This window comes from Anguilla rostrata, chromosome 7, assembly GCF_018555375.3.
Source record: "Anguilla rostrata isolate EN2019 chromosome 7, ASM1855537v3, whole genome shotgun sequence".
Classification (NCBI taxonomy): Eukaryota; Metazoa; Chordata; class Actinopteri; order Anguilliformes; family Anguillidae; genus Anguilla; species Anguilla rostrata.
In genome coordinates this window covers 46,091,756-46,117,464 of record NC_057939.1, presented here as the reverse complement: position 1 = coordinate 46,117,464, position 25,709 = coordinate 46,091,756, and the positions used below count along the sequence as shown (strand labels likewise).

Sequence of the window (25,709 nt, the reverse complement as noted above, 5' to 3'; positions counted from 1 at the left end):
AATTAATTAATTAACGTTTTTCAGAAACATGGTTCGGTGAGGCAAATTTGGTGATTGCCGAAATTTCAGTTTGTTTAAAGAAAACCCGCAATTGCATTTAGTACTACGTCAGAGTTAATAAAACCTGTCGAGTGAACGGTGGCGTTGGGTTGTGGAGAATTTTAGACTAATCCAGCAGCGCCTCTATGCCAGTACCCACACGCACGCTGGGTTAAATTGTGAGGGCGGGACGCCTGGCAGAAGAATGTGGTCAGCGAGTCGCAGCCGACGCGTAGCCCTGGCAGACCCGCCCGTGCTCCTGCCGCACGGCCACGGGTCACCGGGGTCGCGCCGTTTCCCAACCCGCCTTGCGCGCTGACGGCAGAAGCGCTTGCGAAACACCACCTCTGAGGCGGGGGGGGATGGGGGGGGGAGAAGCTAAACTACGGCTCGTGAGCTCATGACCTCTGATTCACATGTGATTCAGCTCCGGGCACCTGCCCTGAGGAGAGGAGGAAGGAAGAGAGAAGGAAAGAGAAGGAGAGAGAGAGGGGGAGAGGGGGAGAAAGAGAGAGAGAGTGGGAGATGAAGAATGAAAGGAGGGAGTGGGAGGGATTGGGAGAGGGAGAGAGAGGTAGAGGGGGGTGGCAGGACAGAGAAGGAGGGAGTGGAAAAGAGAGGGAGAGAGAGACATTTCTGTAGCCGTCATAAGAGAAGCTTGTGACAGGCAAGGTCTGTGGTTTTCTTCCATTTGCTTATTTTAGTATTTTTTTACCCCCAGTCCACCACAAACAGAATTTTCCTCTGAATGGTTGTCTGTGTGTGTGTGTGTGTGTGTGTGTGTGTGCGTGTGTGTCCTCGTTTGAGCATGTTGGTGTCCGGAGAGTTGGGCCCTATTAGTCTTCATGCCATGAAACCCAATATCGCTCATATTGTAAATACACCCAGACACTGGACCAAACAAAACTATGTTTTAGCTGCAGGACAAAGTGTGAATAAATGGGAGGGACAGTAACCTGATCATCTGGGCCTGGCATTCTGCTGACTGGAGGAAACGTGAGACAGCATAAATCAGGTTTAAAATGTGTGTCACGTTGAACGCATGTGGCCGATGAGCTGTGGGTGTGGGGTTTGGGTATGAGTGTTGGGGGGTTACCTTTCCTGCCGTTTGAGCTGAAATGATGAGCCGTTCGTTCGGGGCATAGCACGGAGGTGTATGACCTGGGTCCTGGTGAGCCGCAGGCTCTTCTGCCAGTTTTCACTGTTACTCAGCACTTAACGGATAAATTAAAGCAAGTGATTCAGAGAACTAGCTAATTTCACCCGGTCTTTGTGTGTGTGTGTGTGTATGTGTGAGAGAGAGAGAGAGAGAGAGAGAGAGAGAGACAGTGACCCAGTGTGTGTGTGTGTGTGTGTGAGAGAGAGACAGTGACCCAGTGTGTGTGTGTGTGTGTGTGTGTGTGTGTGAGAGAGAGAGAGAGAGAGACAGTGACCCAGTGTGTGTGTGTGTACATGTGTATGCGTGTGTGTGTGTCTGTGTGTGTGTGTGTGAGAGAGAGAGAGTGACCCAGTGTGTGTGTGTGTGTGTGTGTGTGTGTGTGAGAGAGAGAGAGTGACCCAGTGTGTGTGTGTACATGTGCATGCGTGTGTGTGTGTCTGTGTGTGTAATGATGAGGCTACTGCAGACAGCTTAAGAGTGACAGATGTGGCGCACACAGACGGCAGTGCAGTAGTGTCCCTCCGTACTGCTGACAGGCTCCAGCTCGACTCCAGACTGACGGCAGTCTAATTATAGTGCGGGGGGGAAAAAAAGGGGGGGTGTACGTTCGCAGACTCCCGGCGCGGGGCAGCTCGAGTGGAGAAGACGACGCGCAGACGTCCTTTTAATTAGGCCCAATTACAAGCTCAGCGCTCCTGGACCCAGTGCGCGGTGCGAGGCTGCCGCCGCCAGCGCGCTGGTGCGCTCGAACGTGCTCATTACCGCGGCTTCGCTCTTGTGAAACGGTCGGGCCGCGGCTCCGCTCCGGCTCGGGGTTCGCCTTTGTGGGTTTAATGAGGAACGAAAGGCTGAGAAAGGGGGGAAGGAGCGTCTTCTGAAGGGGCCCTCGCCGTTTCCCACGGCCGACGAGCGGCGAGACCAACCGCCGGAAAACAACCGGCTTACGCGCAAGTCGCCCGACCCCGCCACAGACGAAGTCCGTTTTTTTTAATTAATGAGTTTTCGTCTTTTACATCTTCGAGCGTAAACGCGAACATTCTGTTGAATAAGTAATACAAATGCATCTCGTTTATTACCTCGTGGATGAAAATATACAGAAAATACATCGAAGTACATAATTTGTCAAGATCAGCTATCAAGAATATATAATCAGGATATTGCAACACTCTGCTTATGGGAAAATTAACGGATTGTTGCCAGCTTGGTTTTATTTTACTGGAGACACCTTGAAGGCCCAAGATGCAAACAAACTGAATGAAAATGAAAGGAATTCATGGTACTTTATATATGTGTTTAGCTCCTGTTATGTGGCCATGGTGTTTTTGTGGCCTTTATTAGCCTACAGATAAAACTTTATTTGCTTGCAGATACTACAGATACTACAAGTTCCACATGGGAGACTTTAGACTGACATTCTTCCTGCCAAAACAATGACTACACCAATGCAGTGCCAACATTACGTTAGAACTTACATCACACCTCAAAAGATGTGAAGCAAACAGTGCTGTCAAATCCTTTTAGTAACCTGTTGAATCAAAGCACACACAGGCTAGGTTTCAATCACTGTGTGACTTTAACTTTCACTCATAATTAAATGCAAGTGTTTCATTTTTTCTTCTTTCTTCACAAACATATTTGATCAAAGTTTAAGTGTTGAACTTGTGCCGCTGTGTTGGTTAAAATTGAAGACTGACACCTGCATTTGACTTTGGGTCATAGTCAAGAACAGCTGTTGAATTAATCCAGGCAGAAGTTTTTGAAGAAAGAAGATGAACACCTGCCCAGTTCCCAGCAGAAGTGGCCTTTGTGAATGGCCACACCCACAGTCCCACAACCCATGCTCATTGGTGCAGAGCATAAAATTCCAAAAAGAAACTTGTCGGTGGGGTCTTAAAGACAGCAGCCTGTGATAGGATTGGATGATGCGGAATTCTTCTATCCCCTTCATAGGCTCCAAAACCTGTATTGAACTATGACCCTCACAAGACAAGCCAACCACTCAATGTCTACCTTTTCATTCAGTCTTTCTTTCCATTTGTTCCTTAGACAGGACCCATTTTGTGCTTGCAGGTATTTTATTGGTTTTTGACCTCCTGTCTCTAGTCTCTTGTATGCTCTGTGGGCTAATGCCAGTGGTAGTACCAGTGAGATCGCTCTCAGACTGACACACTCCACAAAAGCACATGCAGAGGGTGTACAGTATTTTATGTTCTTTTCATTTTAATTAAATTTTAATTTGGAATTTTCTGCTCCACAGATTTGTAAAAGGAAATAATAAAAAATAGATAAAGACATGAATTTCTCAACAGTCACCATCGCTTTCGAGTTATTTCCTTTTATAACCAAAGGTTGCAGCTTCCGTCTCTGGTACTCTGAGATATTGTATCTCACTGATGATTCAGGCCGTTTTTTTTTTTTACGTGTTTTTTATCTGTTTGCTCTATTTTCAGCATTTATAAACACAGTTGCTGCGTGGGCGAAAGGTCTGTAGCCATGCTGCCCCTCCCTCCCCTACTGAGAAAATAAATAAAGCAGGAAACTTACACAAAGCAATAGCCGTGCACTGACGTCATGCTCTGGTCCAGTAAGAGATTCCTGATTCCTGCGCACCCACTCATTCAAATAGCTCACATCTCCCCCTCCGAATTTAGCTCTGTGTGTGTGTTTTTTTTGTCTGTATGTGTGTGTGTGGACAAATGTGAGACAGATGTGAGGAAAAGGTTAGTTACTATTTTGGGCACTGAATCTATGTGTTTGTGGAAGGAAATAGCGAATAAAAGACTTTTAATTATGAGTCAAAGTTATGTTGTGTGTCCAGGTTCAGATCTACTGAGGGCACTCGAACACCGCAAAATGACTTTACAGAACTGAAATATGTTTGTAATATATCTGAAAATCGAGATGAGTCATACCATATCTCTTTATATCTCTGTGGATATTATTTTCTGTCATTCAAATTTTTCCTCTTCTCTTTTTTTGTGAGCTTGGTGTTTTGATGGGGTTGCGAAAGCGTTAATGACCCTGACAGGAAAACAGGGCGAGCAGCTGTGAAACTGGGGGCTGTGGGCGAGAGGGGGGGGGGGGGGGGGGGGGGGGTCGGAGGACCCCTCCGTTTGAGTTCCCTCCTCGCGGCCCGTCGGAGCAAAAACACGAAACGGCGAACCGCGGCCAGACGCGCGGAATGGGCCCCGCCGTCTCCCGTCCTCCGCGCAGATCTGTGCGCTCTGGGCCCGGGGATGATGGATAGCCTGTCATCTCCGGCCGCTAAGGGGAGAGGAGTGGGGGGACAGGAGGGGGTGTCCCGTATGACTTATTGCTTTTATTGTATTGTTTTGTTTCTTAATTATTTTTACGTGTCTGAGAAATGAAAGGTTTGTCCAAAATAAAACAGGGATAATCCATACATCCATCCAACCCCCAGTCCCCCGAGCAGCTTCCAGAAACTTCCAGAAAGTTCTACGTTAGTTAATGCCGTACAGTTGCTTCAGCTGTGTGTGTGTGTGTGTGTCTGTGTGTGTGTGTGTGTGTGTGTGTGTGTGTGTGTGTTTGTGTGTGTGTGTGTGTGTGTCTGGGTCGTGTGTGTGTGTTTTCTGTTCCTCCGCTTTCTTTAATGTAGTAATGTATATTGATTTAAAGGCGCATCTGTCAGTTTAACTGCTTGAATATTTACGCCCTGAGAACCTGGCTTAACACTGTCAAGGGGCGAGTCTCTTGGGCTTTTTTTGGCCTGTCATGTGATCAGCCAGGGAAGGAGGGGCGCAGCCGAACCCGGGCTTTCCAGGGACTGGGTCCCACCCTGACTTGTGAGACTCCAGTCTGCGCTTCACACGCTGTGTAATTACACTGCTTTTATAGTCTGCTGTGATGCAGAGGCCCGTGAACGAGACCCTTAATAAACGCGGATTCATCCTTTTCCAGGGAATATTCCAGTCTTCCGCATCGCCTCCAGCTTCAGTGGAGCAGCTACGTGCAAATCGAGGCCTGTCTGTCTGTCTGCCTGCTTGTCTGTCTGTCTGTCTGTCTGTCTGCCTGCCTGCTTGTCTGTCTGTCTGTCTGCCTGTCTGTCTGTCTGCCTGTCCGTCTACCTGCCTGCTTGTCTTTCTGTCTGTCTGAAATATATATATTTTTTACTTTTAGGGTAAAAAATAGTCCTTGGCTCTCCTGTAGTTCTGTGTCTGGCCTGTACAGTGTAAAACAGTCACTGGCTCTCCTGTAGTGCCATTTGGCCTGTAGGGTGTAAAATAGTCCTTGGCTCTCCTGTAGTTCTGTGTGGTGTGTAAGAGTGTAAAATAGTCCTTGGCTCTCCTGTAGTTCTGTGTCTGGCCTGTACAGTGTAAAACAGTCACTGGCTCTCCTGTAGTGCCATTTGGCCTGTAGGGTGTAAAATAGCCACGGTTCCTTTGGGATGAACAGTACCAGGGTCAAATAGCGGGCAAGGCAAACAAACCTGACTTGTTTTTTGTTAAGAATTTTTTTCTTTTTTTTGTTTGTTTTCTCCGGAAAAAATAAACAGCGCTTTCCTTCCTGTGCTGTTTGTTTGTGCGTATCCCATGGCACCCAGCAGGCTGTTTACACACCCTTCATTTGTTTGACTGTGCTGTCCGCAGAAGAAATAAATGCCGATTTTGAGCGACTTCTTGTTTTGACAGTTTGATTTCCGTGGCTAAATATACCCTCAGGACATCCATGTCGCGTCATTAGCACGCACGGCTGATTGTGGTACAGTTAACGAGCTGTGTCCTTTACTCTGTTTTGCCATTGTAGCACAAACACTGCATGTTTTGATGGTCACATGACTGTCAGGGCTCACAGCTATTGGCCAGGTCATTATTGAAGAAGAAAGAATATGCTTAGTTATTTACTTATTATTTATTTATATTGTACTCATAAATGAATGAAAATGAAATACACAATACGAATGCTTTTCTGACAGATTTTAGTATTCTAATGTTGTTTAGTATTGGCTGTCATGGCAACCCTGAGCCAAGGAATAGATTGAAATGGTTTCTGCCAAGCTCAGACACAAAGTCCTTCCAAATACCATAAAATCTAGTTTATAATCACCTTATAATCTGTTTATAATTAATCATAAGGCATGTCCATTATCTTTAGTTATCAGAAAGATTAAAGTACAGGTATTTGGAGCAGGAGGTCACTGGCACACCTTGAAACCAGCTTCACGGGCGTGCGGTGTCTCACCTAAAGAGAGTTCTGGAGCAGCTCTCCTCTCTCTCCTCCTCCTTCAGGGGGCATCTTCCTATCATCTAATTGATAGGAAACCACAAACAACTTGAAGACACTACAGTCCCCCAGGACTGGAATTAAACCTGCAGGTACTGTGACCCTCCAGGACTGTAGTTTAACCTGCAGGCACTGTGGCTCTCCAGGACTGGAGTTAAACCTGCGGGCCATCCAGGACTGAAGTTAAACCTGCAGACACTGCGGCCCTCCAGGGCTGTAGTAGAACCTGCAGACACTGTGGCCCTCCAGGACCAGAGTTGAACCTGCAGGCGCTGTGGCCCTCCAGGACTGGTGTTTGAGGTTCCTGCCTCAGTTACTGTAGAGGACTGAAGTCATGCTCCAGGGTCAGACATGCTTTCCCAGAAGCGCCCCTCGAGGTGGCTTCCAGTCTACCATCAATCGCAGGCATGGAGGACCATCTGGACCAGGCCCTCTGAATCTTCAGTCAGCGCGTCATGTGACTGACCAGGATGACACCCAAGGCTGCCTCTGCCCACACTTACTGCATCAGAAAGGAAAGGCTTCCTCTGCCCACACTTACAGCTTCAAACGGCTTCAAAAGGCCTTCAGAGCCACCACTGCAGGGTTCTCACGGGTCCTACAAACTTCACAAAAAGCTCTTCTGGGTTTCAAATGTGGCTCCGTTTGAAGATTTTGAAAGTGTTCGAACTGTTTGAAGCTGTTTGTGCTTGCTTTTCGTCTTTGTTTCGGCATTTTTAGAAAACCTCTTTCCATTGCTAGGCTTATCAAAACCAAATCCAAAATTGGTTGTGAAATCACCTTTTTATTATAAAAAAGAAACCATAGTTTCATTGCAACATATTTATTAAGCTTTTGTTTGTAGAGTTGTTACACAAGTTGCATAATGAAATGAACAGGTTTTCAAAGAAGTTGAAAACAGAACTGTTTAAGATGCATAAATTCAATTTCAAGACAGGATGTATTTTTTAAATCAGTCTTTCAGTGCTGAAATATGATAAATTTATAATAAAACTGAAAGATCTCCGGTAGTTCTGACTGTGTTTGGCTGCACTCCTTTAGAAAAGTGTGCCAATTCCGGACTCTCACAGTCCTGTTACATAATTAATGAGCTGCTGTTGTAGAAACACAGGCCTGTAGGCCAGAGGAAAGGGGGTGGGTGGGGTGGGGGGTATTTCGAAATGTTTTCTGTGCAGGTGCTGGAGTCTGGATTGTTTATTTCACAACATGAGCGTGACTGTCTCTGTATGACTGCCTTACATTAGTCTTTATTGTTCCATATTTTACAACTTTTAAATAAAATAAAACTGAGGAGAATATGCCAAGAGTTAAACTGTATTTCACAGTCTACGTTAACCCATAACAGCCAAACCTCTACAAGTTTCCCCATGCCAAATTACAAAAGCTTATTCTGCCAAAACACTGGTCATGCTGGGGTTTACAGGCCTCAATTGTAGGAGAAGGATATTTATATTTAAAAGCTAAAACTATGTTCCTGAATTTGAATTTTATTTTACCTGACCTCTATTTTATTATCATGGAGGGGTATTTTTTTAATTGAAACACAAATGAGCGTTTCTTATTTCTTTTATATTTCTTCTCTAAAGCTTTCTACAAGTAAGAAGACAGCTCCTCAGACCATTTTTGTACCTTATTCTTTTTCCTGTGAGATAAAGGTTCAGTCTTACCACAGAATGTGTGTCTTTTAGCAGTTGTGGTTTTTGTTGTTGTTAGCGAAACTAGACTTTTATGGTCATGCGCACAATAACCAGCTTTGCATAACAAGTTTAGTAAGCAAGTTATGAATTCTGATATCATCACATTTGACTCCCCAAGCTTTTTGTTGCTCACTTTAGTTTTTATTTTATTTTTACACTTACCAGATCTGTGCATAGAAAGGAAATCAATGACGTCCTCTGTCAGAGCACGAAGCACATGCATGATCACGGTCACTAGCATATGATCGCGTGCATGCGCACGCGCAGTACGCAGTGATGTCACACTGATCATGTTACCTGCTCTGGTTTTAAAAGTAGGCTTGTGACTGATATTGACATTATGAGGGGGTGTGTCATATCAGCAGAATCACCTGGAATTTACACACAGGATGCACCTGTGATCAATGGCTGAAAATGCTCTGTGTTTGAGGTGATGTTGTTCATATTCACCTGTGTGTAAGAGGAAGTGGCTAACAGGAAGACGGTGTGATGGCTTTGTGTAAACTGGGGATTAACTATAGAGAGGCGGAGTACAGCCCTCGGATTGGGGGCTTGGCGGGATGGAGTTTTGGGGGGTGGGTTTTGGGCTTAGGGTGTGGGGCTAGCGGGTCGACTTGAAAGTGGGTATCTGCACTGTAGTTTCCTGAGTAGGATTACTCCGGACCCTGTGATCTCCCCTGACAACTACCTGTCAGAGGTGTGTGGGGAGGGAGGGAGAGAGAGAGAGAGAGAGAGAGAGATGGGGGGAGAGGGGGGGAGAGAGAGAGGGAGAGATGGTGAGGGAGAAGGGTCGAGAGGGAGAGAAAGAGAGATGGTGAGAGAGAGGGTGAAAGAGTGAGCAGGAGACAGCCATGGGGGGGGAGTCCTTTGACTGTCCTTTACTTTAGTAAAGGGCATCAATAGGCCTGCTAAAAATACATATATTCACACAATCGGAAATTTAGGAATTGTACAAAGGGCAGCCACCATCCTCTGGAGCCTCCACTGTAGGCCGCCTTTCAAAGGGAAATGCGTCTGGGGGTCTGGGGGTGTGGGGGGCATGTTGAAAAGGACGGGGAGTTGTAAGTAATTCTACAAAAACATGCAGACACTAACATTGCAATTCATTGCATCAAGGTTTGTTTACTGATTATTCTTCCTTGACACCCACATTACATATTTTTCTTGGTCCCCACCACTGTATGTTCTTCTGGATAAGAGCAACTGCTAAGTGATTGTGATGTAATGTCATGTATTGTACTGTTATGGTTTGTAAATGTGGACCATGGTGTGAGAGCACACACACACACACACACACACACACACAAAGAGTTAACACACTGACAGTCACACTGGAAGTCATCATTACACACCCGGTTTCAGTCTACCCCTAAAAAATTATTCGCAGGAATTGGCGTACTTACAAAACATATCAAATTTAATGGATATGATACAATTTTGGCATCATCAGCGTGCTGGTTATAAAAAAAAAGGAAAATGTAGAAGTTTTTCCAGGTTGTCAGAGTTACTCAGTCTGCATTGAAGCTATCAGAAGTCGTGAGCAGCTCGTTGGCAGGGGACGCTAGCGAAACGCAAGCCCAGAGACGGGTTCCAGTCGGGTCCCGTTCCCCACGCGCTCGATACAGGATGTTATTGCGTGCCAGCGCGGGCCCAGCTCCGGGCCTCGCGCTACGCACGGCAAAAGAACGCCGCTGCCACGGTAACCGAGCCGCTCCCGGGGCGACGGGGCGGCGAGTGACAGGCCGCCGCGCGGGGGCTTCAGCCGCCAGCTCTGGGTCCGTCCCGTGAAACGCGCGGATATTGGAAACCGCGGAAACGAGGAGCGCGGGTTATTAACGGCCTCGTTAAGTCCCCTTCCTGAGCGTGTTTTTTTTTTTTTTTCCCCCGAAGCAAGATTACTATCAGGGCCAGGGGCGGGAGGAATGCGCGCGTGGCGAACTGGGCCGTTGGCCGGGTTACAGTTCCACAAGCGGCGTCTCGCTCGGCGGCTCCTCCAGTTACGCACGCGGCGAGCGTGGGGCGCGGGGCGTGGGGCGTGGGGCGCGAGGCGCGGGGCGTGGGCGTCGCTGTGCCAGAGTTAATTAGACGGAAAGAAAGGTGATTTATTTGGAACGTGATTACACCCTGGCGAACCTCGGAAACAGGTTCTGGCGGTTTGCATGTGGGCGGGTCTGCAGGGCAGCAAAGGCTGCGATTGGACGAGAGGTGTGAGCCACACCCGCAAGGGGCGCCGGCTCTTTCTGAAAGGCATTATTTTGATCCAAATTTGGAATCCCTGACTGGGTTTGTGCCCAAATCTTACAGCTGCTAATTCAACAGAGCCCAGGCTGTGACATACTATTGGAGAGGCACTGGACAAAGCATATTGGCCAATCCATATGCTCTTGAGATTAGGACAGTCCCATCAACCAATGCCCTTCCTCTCTGAGCAACACCGTGTCCAATCCTGTGCCGTCATGCGTGGCTGCCAGCCACATTCAGCACTGGCGCAGTCTGGATGTGATTCCTAATCATGGGAGAGTTATGCTCTTAATCTACGTCCCTGGGCTTCAGCAGTATTAATCAACCTGACAACCACTGAATCCCTTGCCTTTCCTCTCTCTGTATCGGGAGGTGTGTCTGAATGGCCTTGCCCCTGTCCCCATCCTCCACCAAACCCAGAGTCTGGGGAGGGGGAGGGGGGGAGCGCCAAACAGACCACCCTTATCTGTGGATGCCAAAGAAATAGGGCTGCCAGAATTTTTCACCCTGGACACAACCCACTGATGGATGCTAAGGAGACAGTGCAGCCCCATGGTTTGGAAAAAAGCTTGTAACACCGAGGTTATAAGATGTTAGAATGTTAGCTGTGTGAGGCACTCTGGATAAGACCTAAGTTCATATAAATGTAGAAAGATAATAAAACATATAATAAACCAGATTGTACATTGTTAATTGAGCTCTGTGGATTAATTGTTGTCAGATTAAGTACATTTGCTGCACACAGCAAACATGCTGCAACCAGAAAACAGGAAGTAAAAATCACTGATGTCAGAATCCACAAACTGTGTGACAGAGTTTGCTCCATAGCCATTTTCTGGCGAAAAATGCTGGGCATTTGGCAAACGAATACGGGAGAGCTGGCAACCCTTCCAGCGAGCTATAGCATCGACGACATGGAGAGCGGCAACATTAGTCAGTGTTGTAACACAGTTCCCCTTCGTTTGTGTGAAAACAGGAGACGGGGGGGGGGGGCGCATCAGTAAGAAGTCAGCCTCCGCCCCACAGCTGTGCCTGGTAGACGCGGAGAACATAAAAAGGGCTTTATATGATTTAATGGTTCTTACGGAGTGCCAGCCTCCAATCGCGCTTGGCTCAGCTGGCATGCTCGCCTTGGCACGGAGTTTAGGGCCCGTTCAGGAATGCCGCCGGCGCTGCCGGGGAACGCCGAGCAGCGGACAGACGTGGAATTTTATCTCTTCCGTCTCCCATCTCCTCCGATGTTGTTTTCTGAAAGCGCATTTTGTTTCGTTTTTTTTTTTTTTTTGCGATTCTCGTTTTTTTTTTTTTTGCCTTCTTCACTTTATTGTTTTTTCCTTCATTTTAGAGTTTAGCTGGGGGTTATGGTGACGCGTGCCAGGGTGATTTAATGGGTTCTGTTGTAAAATGTTTTTCGCGTGTAGCGGATAATCAGAAACACCTTTTTCTCTGCGGGCTCAGTCCTGGTATTCTGGAGATCTACTAGTAGTAATTCCAGTAGTATTCCTGCGTGCAGGAAAGGGGGTGGGCGGGGGCAATTGTGCTGTGTGATTCCAAATTTGATTAGGGGCTGTGACTGTTAATGTCCAGTGATAGGGCCATTAGGGGTAGCTGCGTGTGTGTCCCACCTGTTAAGGCTCTGTTCCATGTGTGGATGGGCCCCCATGGTTTTGGTATCTGTTAAGGCATGTCAGTGTTGTCCATGGTCTGTATCGCAGCATGTTCCGTGTGGATGGGACCCTCAGTCTGGTTCTGTATCTGTGAAGGCTCTGTTCCAGTGTGTTGATGGGCCCCATGGTTTGGTATTTGTTAAGGCAATGTTGCAGTGTGTGGATGGGCCCCATGGTCTGGTATCTGCTAAGGCACTGTTCCAGTGCGTGGATGGGACCCTCAGTCTGGTTCTGTATCTGTGAAGGCTCTGTTCCAGTGTGTTGATGGGCCCCATGGTCTGGTATCTGTTAAGGCTCCATTTCAGTGTGTGGAAGGGCCCCACAGAAAGTCAACACTAGTATGGCAAGAAAAAATGTACAGGTTCCTCAGTGACAAGTTCCACTCATCGGAGGTATGAAAAGTATCTGCGGCTGAGATAACAGCACAAGTGTTTTTCTTTGATACTCCTGTCCCATTAGCCTTATCTCTGAGGGAGGGTTTTTTTTCCAGCACATGATTTTTTTTCTTTTCCAGTCTTATGACATTTGTGGCCATCAGCTGACTGCCACTGTTTGCTCTTCCTTGTTTTTTTGCGTGAGTGCGTTTGTCGTCTCACATAGTGGAAGTGCTGCCTGTTTATGTGCCAGAGGGTTAAAGGCAGGGATTGGAACGTGTCTCAAATCTTTTGTAAACACACTCTTAACTCCTAAGTCAATACTCCGATTAGTGAGGTACGTGGCGCAAACTTTCGGAATCCATATTGGCTGTCACGGAAACAAAAGGCCTGGAGTCAAGGAACGTTTGTCATTAACTTTATCAAACGCGCCCAACGGCGTTCAAGACTAAATAAAAATATTGTGTGCAATAATTTGTAAGTCTAATTTAAGCGCAAAAGGTAACTGAGTCCAGGCTCTTGTCTTTTATGCTAATTTGCTACAGGCCTTATTTTAAATTAGTTTCAGAGAAAAAGTACATGGTAGTAGGGAGAGAACTGGAAGTCAAATTGATTCTGAAATTGAAACCTTTTAGATTTAGCCTTTATTGTGTAAGAGTGATTAATCATAATTTTAAAAATGTGTATGAATTATCTAAATAATATCTGAACCTGTCAGTGTTGAAAGTTGATGAGGCTCTTTGGTGCAGATATCCCAGTGGGAGGGGCCAAATTCACCTCACCACAGCTGGGCCTGAATCGAGGGGTCTGAATGGGGGGTCTGTTGGCTCTGGGGGTCCTGGGCCAGCCACTCTGGGGATGATTAAAGGGAGGAGGGGAGACACAGCTGTTGCTGACAAATGTTGAAGAAGGCAACTGGCCGAATATTTACCGAACTCTGTGTAACACGCCAGACCGCATGTTTAGACTACCAGTCCTTCACTTCATTTCCCTGGCCAAAAAAGCTTTTTTTTTGTTTGTTTGTTTTTTTTTTTGAAACCACTTTCGTCTAAAAATACACTCAGCGGCCACTTCATTAGGTACACGTGCTTGCTAACGCGTACAGCCTGCTTCTCCACACAGCGAATCATGCAGCTGCAGCTCAGTATATGAACTCTGCAGGCATGGTAAAGAGGTTTAGCTCTTGTTCATTTGTGTGTTACGGGTACGCATACAGTAGTTTCACTGTTCCTACCTCTATAGTTACAGCGAAATAACAGGGATGTTAGGGCCACTTAAATGGAAAATTTTCTGTTTAGGTTTTGAAAGAATGAATCTGATTGGTTAGGCTGCAGAGATCCTGGCCTATCAGAGTGTTGGCAATGACGTGGTTCATGCAGCATAGGGTGTGTACTGCGCGTGGCTGGGCACTGAGGTACGCTGCTGTCCTGTAACGGAGGGCAGCTGTTCCTTTAAGCAGCCCTCTTTGTGACCCGTACTCTCTCTGACCGCGGCGTCCAAGAGGCGTCCAAGTCCAGCCAGACTTTCATCGCTTACCTTTCATCCCCAGACCAGGCTCCTGGAAAGATGTTCCCCTATCAGCGACTGCCGGCGACATCTGGAAAGTGCAGTCTTATAGCGAGCGAACTTTCTTTTACCCTGAAAGACTGTGTTAGATTTTTGGCATACGTTTCAATGAGTCAGGGACATTTTGTTTGTTTCGTGTTCAACTCCCTGTATGAAGAACATTGCCTTTTACCCATCTGTTAACACACCCTCACAGTGATTAGCATATTGAATCTAAATATAACTGAGGCTGCTGCTGTTTTTCCGCTTAGCCTTCCAAATTCATTTTTTAGCTTTGTATTCAAATAGCATCTTAACTGTACAGCTTTAACAGTCCTTTTTTTTAAAAAAAAGGAAAAAGGAAAAAGGGCATGAGCATGCCAGTTCACTGTTTGTAGGATTGTTCCTGTGGAAGTAGCTCTCAAATAAAAGTGTTTAACCGCAGAACTCGGAGCAGAACTGCCAGGCCCTGTGAATGCTTTGGCTGCAGTTTTAGCAGCATGTGGCACAGGGCCTCCACACTTACCATGTGTGTCAGGTGCTCTAGCTGCTTTTCCTGTTCTTTAAACCCACCCCCCCACCCCATACCCCTCCCCAAAAAAACTACCCTTATATCTATACCCTCCTTCTCCCTACACGGTTTTTTCTTCTTCTTTTTTTTTTTTTTTTTTTTGCAAATACAAAGAACATATTGTATCTGCCAACATTAAACTGAATCCATGCATCTTGGCAGGGCGTACTTTTTTGAAAAATTGGGGGGTTGGGGCTGCCGGGGTTGGGGGGGGGCACTTCCAGCTGGCCCCAGCCAATGAGAATCTGAGCTGCAGAGACATGTTTGTTTGGGATCTCTCTCTCTTTCTCTCCTTCCCTCTCTCACTCCCTCTCTCCATTCCTTTCCTGGGAGGTTCTGTAACCTTTGTGATTGGATCACACGTACCTTCACCTCTGGTCTGAATACCATTTACCTCTTTACCTTTAGGCATTTAGAAGGCAGACTCACCCAGAGTGACTTCAACTGCCTATTTATTTGTTTTTTTACAATCAATTTATACCGCTGGACATTATAGTGAAGAAATTCAGGTTAAGTCCCTCTGCTCAAGGGTACAATGGCACTGGCGACAACCTTCTAGTAACAAGCCCAGTTTATTATGCTAACGACACCATGCTATGACGCTCAGCACAGTGCCAAGCGCGGTTCAGCTGCTTTACCTGTGTGATCACACATACCTGTACCTCGCCCCAGCCCGTTACTTAGCAAACTACTTTCTGTCAGAGGCCAGCACTGGATAATCAGGGTGTAGGTTAATTCCATTTCAGTTCTGTAAATCAACAGAAATTCTGTTAATTAATCAAAAGCAAAAATTCTGGTAATTTTCCAAAGGAATTTTAAAATTGGATTTTTCTGAACTGGATGAAGTGAAAAGGCACTGCTGTACAGAAAAGGACAAGCTTCCTAAATTGGTCCTTTGTTCTCTATTGGCCATAAGATGCTGGTACCTCACCTGACCTCCACAGCCCGCTCTCTCTCTCTCTCTCTCTGTCTATCTATCTCTCTCTCTCTCACTCCCTCTCTCTCCCACCACCTGCACATACTGTATGAACACAAGCCCTTAGATGCCCCACGTGCTCGGCAAATCGCCCCATTGTGTGGAAAAAAGCCTGGCAGCGCCAGGTCGCCGCGAGAGGAAGCTGGGCGAACGAGGGGTCTCTCTCTCTCTCTCTCTCTCTTCCGCTCACCTGACCCGACCCCGTGGCAGGAAGCAGGCCGTGGCGGGGGCAGGGGGGGCCCGGCGGCTCAGCCGTGGATTCTGGGGTCGCGCGGGGAGAGGACAAACGCGGCGGGGCGGCGGGAACGACCGGGCGAACCCCCGACGGCGTCGGCCTCACCCCCATCCTCCTCTTTCGCCGTCTCCTCTTCTTCAAGGCCCCTCTGTCTTCGCGCGTCTGATCGGGGGGCCGATCGGAATGCACTGTCAGGATTCCTGCTTCTCTTTCCCTCTCTTCCCTCTCTTCTTTTCATTTTTTTTTTTTAAACGTAAACACTTTTTCTATTCAGAGATGCCAAGACATTCCGCAGCTCCCCGTGCGAGCCGTCCAACTTCTCCCCAATAAAAAAAAAAAATAAAAAAAAACACAGAGATTGTGGTTTCATTCATCTGGTATCGATTCAGGGATATCCATTTACCCATCCCCCCTCGGGGCCGTTGTGAAAACGGCACGCTTGTTTGCTCGGTGAATCTTGTCCCGTGAATCGGATTATCAGGGCGTGCCTGGGCCTCACGCACGCATGTCGTAATCGTTTCTTATCACGCTCCTTGCCCACAGATAACAGGCGCTCCACGCCAATAAAAGTTTCGCTGCTGCCCTGTGCGTTCGCCGTAAGGACGTGCGGACGTGTCGCGGTCTTGTTTCCGTGTAGTCATTTTAGGACAGTGTGACTTCAGGTTACTTCAGCTTGGGGGGGGGGGGGGGGTCACTGTTTCCTCTTCCCCGCAACGGCCTGTTAGTGGTCAACCAGCAGATGGCGCTTGGCTTTTTTAGGTTCATGGAGAGCGAAGGCTTGTCAGGGCGCTATCACTGCCGTTGCTAACGCATTCCTGTGTGTGCGGGCATTCACTCTGGAGCATTATGTGGTGTTGTGCTTCAGTACTGCCTCAGAAATTACATCAGCAGCTCTCGGTTTTGGAAGGGACTATTTTGATCTGGGTTTCAGAATCATAAGGGAAGAGAGACGGTGCTTTCTAGAGCTACCTGGCAACATTACACTGATCCAAAGTGCTGCAATAGTTGTAGGCTTTTCTGTAAATGTGTAGGCCGATGAACGATTTTCTCCCATGTTCCTAAATTCTCCCAAATACTAAATCTCAATGTAACAGAGGTAACAACCAGGACTACACCGCAGTACCCATAATCCTCCCCTCCCTTTACAAATGGCATATGAAGGACTCCCTTTCCATCTGGATGCCGCTCACCCATTGAGCCCATTATCTGTGGCCCAAATGTCTGTACCCGCTGTGTGGATCCACAGTACCCCCCGCCCCCCCACCCCCCCGCGTCTGCATCATATCAGCACTGTAGCATGAAAGTACAGGCAGGAGCCCTGGCGCCACTGTCTCCCCCCCCCCCTCCCTCCCCTGAATGTAATGTTCTCATTCCACAAGATGGATATTTCTTAATCTGCCTGCCATTAGCCTGATAAGCGCGTAATCTCCGCGCGTTCAACAGCACACCGGCTGTGTGCGTGGATGTTTTTACGATCCGACGGCATAAATTAGGCTTTTTATTGCGCCTTTTCCCCTTTACGGCTCCAGTGTGTCCTTAAACAAAGGACAAAGGGCTCCGTTAGCCAGGCCTACGGTCCCGCGCCTACAGACACCGAGGTCTGAAGGGGGTCACCTGTTGGCTACGCCCCGGAATTTGGGAATGGTTTTAGGAATAGTGGTTTAAGAAAACACCATCTCTGAAAAATAGGGTCAATTCCATTATAGTTCTGCCAATTCAGGAAATTAAGTGAAACGTGGTTTGTGAACTGAAAATTGCTCTCGTAATGTCTTATGAGGACTTGCCAATGAATGACTGTTGAATTGAATTTCATATATATTTTTCACTTAATCGGGTTATTCAAGGTCTTGCTGCATGCTCCCATAGGGATGGAGTGAGGGTGGGGTGCGAAACAGCTAGGGGTTGGTGGCGGGGTGGGGTAATGGATGCGGCTGTCCTCGGAACAGCGGGGGTTGGGTTGTTCGTCAATCTGATAATGTTGTCTGTGCTATTTCTTGGAGACAGCTCAAGTGGGAGGTGGGTGGGGGTTATGGGGGGGGGGGTCACCTGCCCTCATATCATATTGGGGAGGGGCACTGGTCCCTCAGGCCAGGATCTTGCCTGCTTGTCTAAATGTGGCGGTTGGGAGGGGTGGGTGGTTAAAGATGAAAAGAATCTAGCGTGGAGCGCTCCACGGAAAAGAGGGAAGAAACGAACGAACAACGTTACAGTGAGTGGGGGGAGTGATAAATGATGCAGACACGGCGTCTCTTGTTTTGTTTTTCTTCAGTCTTCGCTGGTCTTTGTAGGTCAGATGGTTCAGCGAGAGAAAATGAAAGCGATTTTTTTTTTCATCCCCGGGAAAAAAAAAAATGGGGGAAAAAAAGAAAGGAGAAATTTGGCTGGAATGCAGATGACTCGGGAGCGCTTTCAGACATATTTACGACACAGATTTATATTTAGCTTACGCCAGGCGGAGAGATTTCTTTCTTCTCTGGGGTCCAGACATCTCTCAGCGGTCAGAGACGGTAGTTGGAGAGATCTCTCTCTCTCTCTCTTTTTCTACGTCGCCTGTTCCTCTAATCATACGTTGGGCATGAGCGGCGATTACCCTGCTCGAATGCACAGCGTTCCGTCTGCCTGCCCTGCAGTAGTTTGGCCGTCTGGTGTGGTCTGTGCGGTGGCTTTCTACAGTCATCGCATGCTGCGTATCTTCCTTGAAATGACTGTTGCTTTTAAACAGACTCTTCGCGTCTCTCGTGTATAACAAGCGATGAGAAAAACGCCCGAGTGATCCGGGCGCTCAGATGGTCGACAGGCTGACGAAATTGGAAAACCAATGACGTATCTGTGGAATCAGCCCATAATAAAATAAACATGGGTCCATCCTCAGCTGTGTCTGTGGCTAACGTAAACCAGGAGTCTGCAGTGGTAGGACAATACCCATCTTATCCTGCCCAGGGCAGGGTGGGTTTAATATTTTTGGTTCTTTTGTGATGAGATTTGCACTGTCACCATCAACTGAAGTCTTCCCCCTCATTGGTTGACATTACAGCCAATTACACCCCTGATTATTGTCAGGTTATCACAGTCACGGGTTCAAAGTGTGTCCACAATATTCAGTAAGAGACTATGCTGTGTGTATGCAACGCCTATTATTCTCATGATCTCACAGTGCTTTTCAGTAGAGAGGGGAAACTCAACCACTGAAAATGTGTAGCCCCCACACCTGGGCGATGCATGGTGGCCATTTTGTGCCAGAACGCACAGCACATATTAGCAGAGGTGGGGGGAACTTCTGTGTCTATTATACCGGAGGAAGATTGATGAAGCGGACACGGGCTTCCGTCCCTTTAACTGTTTCCTGCCAGTTTTACACGTAACAGAGCTGCACTGGATCTGGCTGAGGAAACTGTCTAGGACATGGGCCCCGGTTCACACCAGTCACTTATTATTTATTGCTATTTCTTATCTGATTTAGGCCCTTTGCCAACCTTCTCTACATACAGCATGCTGGTATTCGGGTTTTGAATAACCGTGAGCAAATATTGTTAATATTTTTGATTGACTTGTGAAAATGTTTTTTTGAAGGGGAGGGCAAGATTTATTTTTTTATGGAAGCAACGTGTTGGACTCATATTCCAATATTATACCTATTTTGATTCATTAAGGTGTAGGATGTTGATGAGACAGGAGGAGGGGGGGCTTTGATGTCAGGTGTGGCGTTTGAAGTGCGGGCGTGTGAAGTGGCAAACGATGTCGTTTTTGGCTGCTGCGCACGTCTGCGTTTTGATCTGCATGTGGCTGGCTTCTCTCCGTTGTTCTGAGACGTCTCTGTGGCGTGGCACACCTGCGAGGGCGCCGTGTCAGAAACTGTGACACAAACGGCTTCTTGCACAAACCTCAGCTACCTCAGTCTGCTGTAGAACCCTGCAGGGACTCCCGGGCTAATCTGTATCAGCCTTCAGTCAGACTTGACTGTATTAGCCTCCTGTTTCTCTATTGTGCTGTACTGTGTATCTGTTGAGCATCCTGATTGTGATGTCATAATGGATTTGTTCTGATTGACGACCTGCTAAGTATTCTGTATTCCGCTGCTGTCTCTAAAACCTTATATGTTACCATAGTAATGTATATCTACAGTCTGTCTGTTCATAAGGTGATATGAATTAAAATATTAGTGATACGGCTCCTCTCTGTGCATCTCAGTACCTACAGTGATATTAATCATAGATATATTAGCAGTAGTAATATATAATGGATCCTGTATGTGTGTCTCGGTGCCTAAGGTGGTGCAGATGGACCAGAAGATGGAGGAGATGCTGAAGATCCTGGTGGAGCAGTTCAGGCCAGCACCGCAGGCCCAGCCAACTCCTGCCCCCTTCACCTCCCGCATTACTGTGATGAAGCACTTGGGTGTCAGCATGGACGAGGGCCTGTGACATCATCAGCAGAAGGTTGGGAAATCATCAGTGGCAAATTGTGACATCACCAGTGGGATGAGACAAATTTCAGACATGCCCCTCCCCCCAGCCCCCACCCCCTCAGCTGGCAGGAGAGTTTTGCCGGTCTCTGCACCCCTCCCACTCCAGTGAAAAATCACCAGGCAATGACCTCTGACCCCAGAAAAAGCGAGAGGGGGGAAAAACAAAAGCAGGAAAACCCGGGCCTGGCGCTCGCTGCCTCCAGCCTCTGTTGGAGAGAGAGGAGCAGGGAGACCTGGCAGTGCTGGAGCCTGAATCAAAGCCTATTCTGGGAGTCTACGCTGTGAGAGTCTCTCCATCTCTCTCTCTCTCTCTCACACTCTCACTCTCTCACAGTCTCTCGCTCTCTCTCTCTCTCACTCTCACTCTCTGTCTCTCTTCAGAAGTTCGTCTTGAAGGACACACAGGTACACCTACAAGGCACGGAAAATAAAAAATATCGCTGGAGAAAACTGATACTTTTTAGAAATAAGTGCAAATGACAGATTATTATTATTATTATTATTATTATTATTATTATTATTATTATTTATAATAGAGGTATGAAAATATTTTTTTTCCAATAATTATTTGGACAATGAGCGTCCGACGCTGTATTTTTAAACATAAAAATATTTTTTGTATAGACGGAGCAGATCCAAGAGCAGTTTTAAAAGAATGAAAATGGATGGGAATGGAGTAACACGCTGAAATTAACGAGGCCGTCTGGCCTCAAATTTGTCAAACTGTTCAGAAGAACACAGTGTCCTTGGAACGTGAGCGCCAAAATAAATATTTTAATATTTCCACCAAATTATATGCAAATTTAAGACATTAAAATGCCTTGCGCATGTTCATGGCTACAGTATAGGAATGGGGTTATTGGTATCTGCTGAATTTCGGGACTTTCAGTTCTGATGTCAGTGCAAAACAGCAGTGCAAACATGCTGCAAGTATTAATCTGGAAGTGATTTATGGCCTGCTTACGATACTCGAAGTAGTAAAGCAGCCATAACTGAGCTTAATATAATATTTCAGGAGCGCAGACCGGAATAGAGGGAGTTATGATTGGCTGTGTAGTTTATATAGAGGCGGGTGCCAGGATTTTCTGCAAAATATTAATGTATAGATTATTATTTTCCTTCCCTGGTCTGCAGCTGAAGTGCCCCGTCGGATTCTGCGATTATTTTCCCTCTCGTGGGGGGAAATTGCGCTGGGTTCCTTCTCCACCGTGAGATTAGGGCGTGCGAATGATTTATGAAAGAGAAACAGCGGCAGAAACGTGTCCGATTTAGAGAAAAGTCTTTGAAAATCCACATGGCTCTCTGTAAGCGCAATGGCCTGGGTGAAAGGCTGAGAAGGGCAGTGCCTACGGCTCAAATTAAGATGAGCTCATGGGCACTGCTCCACTAGACCCTGTCGGCTTCCACCCTGTTCGTTGAAATAGTGTACTTTGCCCTGAGGGACATGTGCTGTAGTGTTCCTTATTTCTGGCCAGTCGCCTTGAAGTGTCCGGGTAAGGAGTTTTTTTTTACTCTAGTTTGATCGTGCTTGCTGTTGAGCATCTATCCAGTCCTCTTTTATTTAGCTGGTTTGAAGCACTTTGGGCATCTTCTTTTATAGCTCGTATTCAATAGAAGTTCCAAATATTTGTTTTCGGTCACTTTGAGGGGGCACAAAGTATGTCACAGTCACCAATGAGGATTCTGTATAATTAACCCTTGACCTTTAGAGCATTCTGTGAAATCCACAAAATGTGAATAATGCAAGGATTTCCACATTTCATTTGTTACATTGCATTTGAAAGTGAATCGGCACCCCATGCAGTGAACTTTTCAAACCGACTTTTAAAAGTCGTTAACCGTGTGAGACAGGATGCACAAGGTTATACAGTAAAACCATCTGGCCATTTGGCCGTCTGTACAGTTTTGTAAGTGATGTAAATAATGTTGCCTTATGTGTATAGCAAAATTAAAATCTGAGTGATGTTAAGATGAAGGTGAACAAGTCATGAAAGATTAGAAGAATTAAATTATTTATGAGACAAACATGGTTCTGCAAAAATTGTACATCACTGTTTCTTGGAGCATGGTGTAAATAAAACTTGCTTTTAATTAGAAACGTGTGAATTTTTATGATTATGTATTTTATTTTTATGAGTTTCCTGACTTTCCCTAGTTCAACCCTCTGGTGATTTCCTTCTTCTAAAGTTACAAATCCTTTTTATTATTTTACCGTACATAAGATCTTCAGCACCATAGTTTATGTCCTTCTCCGGGGTTCAAAGGAACGTTACAGTTTCTAAAAAATCTTTCTCATACTGTAATCAGACAGAAATATTCCCGCCTACCTACAGCTGAGTCTGCCTTTGAACTTTTATTTTCCCCCTGAACTATAGCGTAAAAACCGCGAAGAGAAAAAGAAAAAAAGAAAGCGTCTCCGATTACCTCTCAATTATATTTTTCTTCAAAAGGCCCAAGATTCTCGAGGATGTCCAAAAACAACAAGGCCCAGAAGTGCACGGACTCCCGGGAGAGGGAGAGGAAGAGGAAGGCTGGAGGCTTGGGTTCTGAGAGGGCACTTTCAGTTACACAGAGACGGGCGTGGAGGCGGCGAGACGTCGCCCTGTTTCATGTCACTAACGGAAGAGATGGGAGCGAGCCCCGAGAAGCTGGCTCACAGAGCGCGCTCTGTGCCACCGAGCCGCCCTGCGCCGCCGAGCCGCCCTGCCCTGCTTTAATGTGCAGATCTGTCGAACGCCCGCCCCCGAACTTCAAACGGGGTTTTTGATGTCAGAGATGAACGCTCGCTCGGCCCCGAGCTGGGACCGTGGGCTCCTGCGCGAGCTCTGCCGGGAAGATAAACAACGCGCTGCTCTGCTGAACGCGGCTCGGCTGGGCCCAGCGGCTGCGTTTTGCTTAGCACTAAATGTTTGAGAGAGCTCAACCATTTTTTTATAAATAATTATTGCAACTGGGGCAAGGGTGGGTCATCTGACAGAAACATTTGGCACCGGTAGAAGGCCCACAGCCCGGCAGAGCTGTGCAGGTTTGGGCACAATTTGACCCAGAGGGGGGACAGTTTCATTCGGCTGGACTGAGTGACTTTTCCATCAGTCTGCTAAGATTTGTGCGCTAACGCTACCTACCTGCTCTTGTCTGTGGTCTCTCGAATGGACAAGAGACATTTGGTTGGGCCCGTTGATGGGTTAACGATGTGGGGAGATCTCATATGAAGCCGCACAAGGCAGGGAACTCCCATTTTCTCAGAGAGGGGGGTGATTTTGGTCTGTCCCAGGGTAGACCCACAAAGGGTCAGTGTCTGATTACAGTGGCACAGGGTTCCCACTGTGGGTCAGCCTGCTGATTTTACAGGAGGTGTGTGTGTATGCGTGAGAGCAAGTGTACATGCATATGTGTATGTATGTTTGTATGGGCATGTGTGTGAACAGGTGTGTGCGGGGTGGGGGGTACAGTGGGGCAGTACAGATCATGTTGGGACAGCTGACCCCAGACACACCCTCTCCGGTCCTTAAATAACTGAGGCCTGGTAGCAGCTGGAACTGTCCTGCCTGTCCTGTCGCCATGGTTTCCCTACAGGGACAACACTCACATCCATAAAAATGAAGCGACATCAGCCCTGGGGAATTGACTGACTGTTACCATCTGCAGGCTTTTTCATTCAAGATCTGGGTCAAGTATTCTCTCTGAGATCATTTAAACCCTTTGGACACCAACTGAAATTCCTGCCAGTCACTGACCATTTTTAAAATGCAGGGGTGACCTGGTGCTAAATGCAGAGGGATTACACTGGTGCTAAGTGCAGAGGGATTACACTGGTGCTGAGTGCAGAGGGATTACACTGGTGCTGAGTGCAGAGGGATTACACTGGTGCTAAGTGCAGAGGGATTACACTGGTGCTGAGTGCAGAGGGATTACACTGGTGCTAAGTGCAGAGGGATTACACTGGTGCTGAGTGCAGAGGGATTACACTGGTGCTGAGTGCAGAGGGATTACACTGGTGCTGAGTGCAGAGGGATTACACTGGTGCTGAGTGCAGAGGGATTACACTGGTGCTGAGTGCAGAGGGATTACACTGGTGCTGAGTGCAGAGGGATTACACTGGTGCTAAGTGCAGAAGGGATACTCCAGTTCAACCCCCTCATTAAAGACAACAGCTCTGACCTCTGCTGAATCGTCCAATCAGCCGGCTGCAGCCTGCCGCACACCCCGGGGAGATGAATCACCCCGGAGAGCGGATGGTTAGTTTGACCCCACCGTGACCTTTGACCTTCTGAGATTTCCTCCGGGCTGTTTGTGCCGTCCCCCGTGGTGATGGCTTTCCAAACGGCAACCGGGAGCTCTGAATCGAACCGGAGCGCTAAAGATGCTATTGAGAGAGGCTAATGGGAGAGAGGGGGATGTGGGGGGTTGTTGGAGGCTGGTGGGAGGTGGTTGAGGCTGGATGGGCCAGTGTGTGAGGTGTGGAGGCAACAGGGAACTACACCTGGACAGTGTGTGTGCATGAGTGTGTGCAAGGCCGTGTGGGTGTGAGATTGTGAGATTGTGTGTGTTTGTATGGGTGTGAGAAAGAGGGAGAGAGAGACAGACTGAGTGTATGAGTATGAGTATGAGTGTGTGCATGGGTGAGATTGTGTGTGTGTGTGTGTGTGTGTGTGCGTGTGCAAATCTACTCACTCCAATCCCTTCTTTCTCACCGCGTATCAGAAACAGCCGTAGATTTCTGTATCTTCACACACCGGCCGTGCCTCGGCTGTTTGCAGGATCGTTTTTGATGTTATCAGCTTGCCGCACTTTCCAGCAGCTTTCCCGTAGCGTAGAGGGAGACACGTGTTCCTGTTTACCGCGCACACAAGCACCGGGAACCTCAGGAGCCCGTTTCTCATTATTCTAAACCACGTCTCTCCTGTGCACGTATGCGGTGATGGACCCCGGGGCGCTACCAAGGAAACCAAAGCCATGTGATCAAGTGAGAACCTTTGACCAGGTCAACACCACTGTAAGCCTGACACCCTAAGCAAGCACAAACATCACAATAAATAATTTAGTTCACACAGGGGCGACATAGCTCAGGAAGTAAGAGCGATTGTCTGGCAGTCAGAAGGTTGCCGGTTCGATCCCTGCTCTGGGCGTGTCGAAGTGTCCCTGAGTAAGACACCTAACCCCTAACTGCTCTGGTGAATGCGAGGCATCAGTTGTAAAGCGCTATATAAATGCAGTCCATTTACACACATCCAGGCACAAGGTTCCTGTGGACTTTTTTTTTTTTTTTTTTTTGGTCTCCCTTTGGCATGCCAGGTTGTTTATATCTTTCGCCGTGCACGTTTTGGCCGAACCGGGCTAAATCAATGCCAGGAGAACTGCAGTGAGGAAGGATGGGGAGTCTGTTTCCTCAGCAACCCCCCCTGAAAACGTCCAGCGCTTAGCCAGTTCTAACACAGTTTATATAACGGGTCCAATAGGGATCAAAAACACTCAGAGCACAATGTGCTCTGTCAGAGT

The 25,709-nt window shown here is 47.3% G+C and overlaps 1 protein-coding gene across 2 annotated transcripts in view; it reads left to right on the top strand.

Annotated features, from left to right (window-relative positions):
* Window positions 1-22,288, top strand: part of kcnq1.2 (potassium voltage-gated channel, KQT-like subfamily, member 1.2) — a 132,310-nt gene extending 110,022 nt beyond the window's left edge. For both annotated transcript variants that reach the window (XM_064344702.1, XM_064344701.1), the window contains one exon: window positions 20,014-22,288. In XM_064344702.1, coding sequence (XP_064200772.1) covers window positions 20,014-20,166 — 153 coding nt within the window. In that variant the 3' untranslated portion in view covers window positions 20,167-22,288. The remainder of the gene's footprint in view (window positions 1-20,013) is intronic.
* The last annotated feature ends 3,421 nt before the right edge of the window (window positions 22,289-25,709 follow it).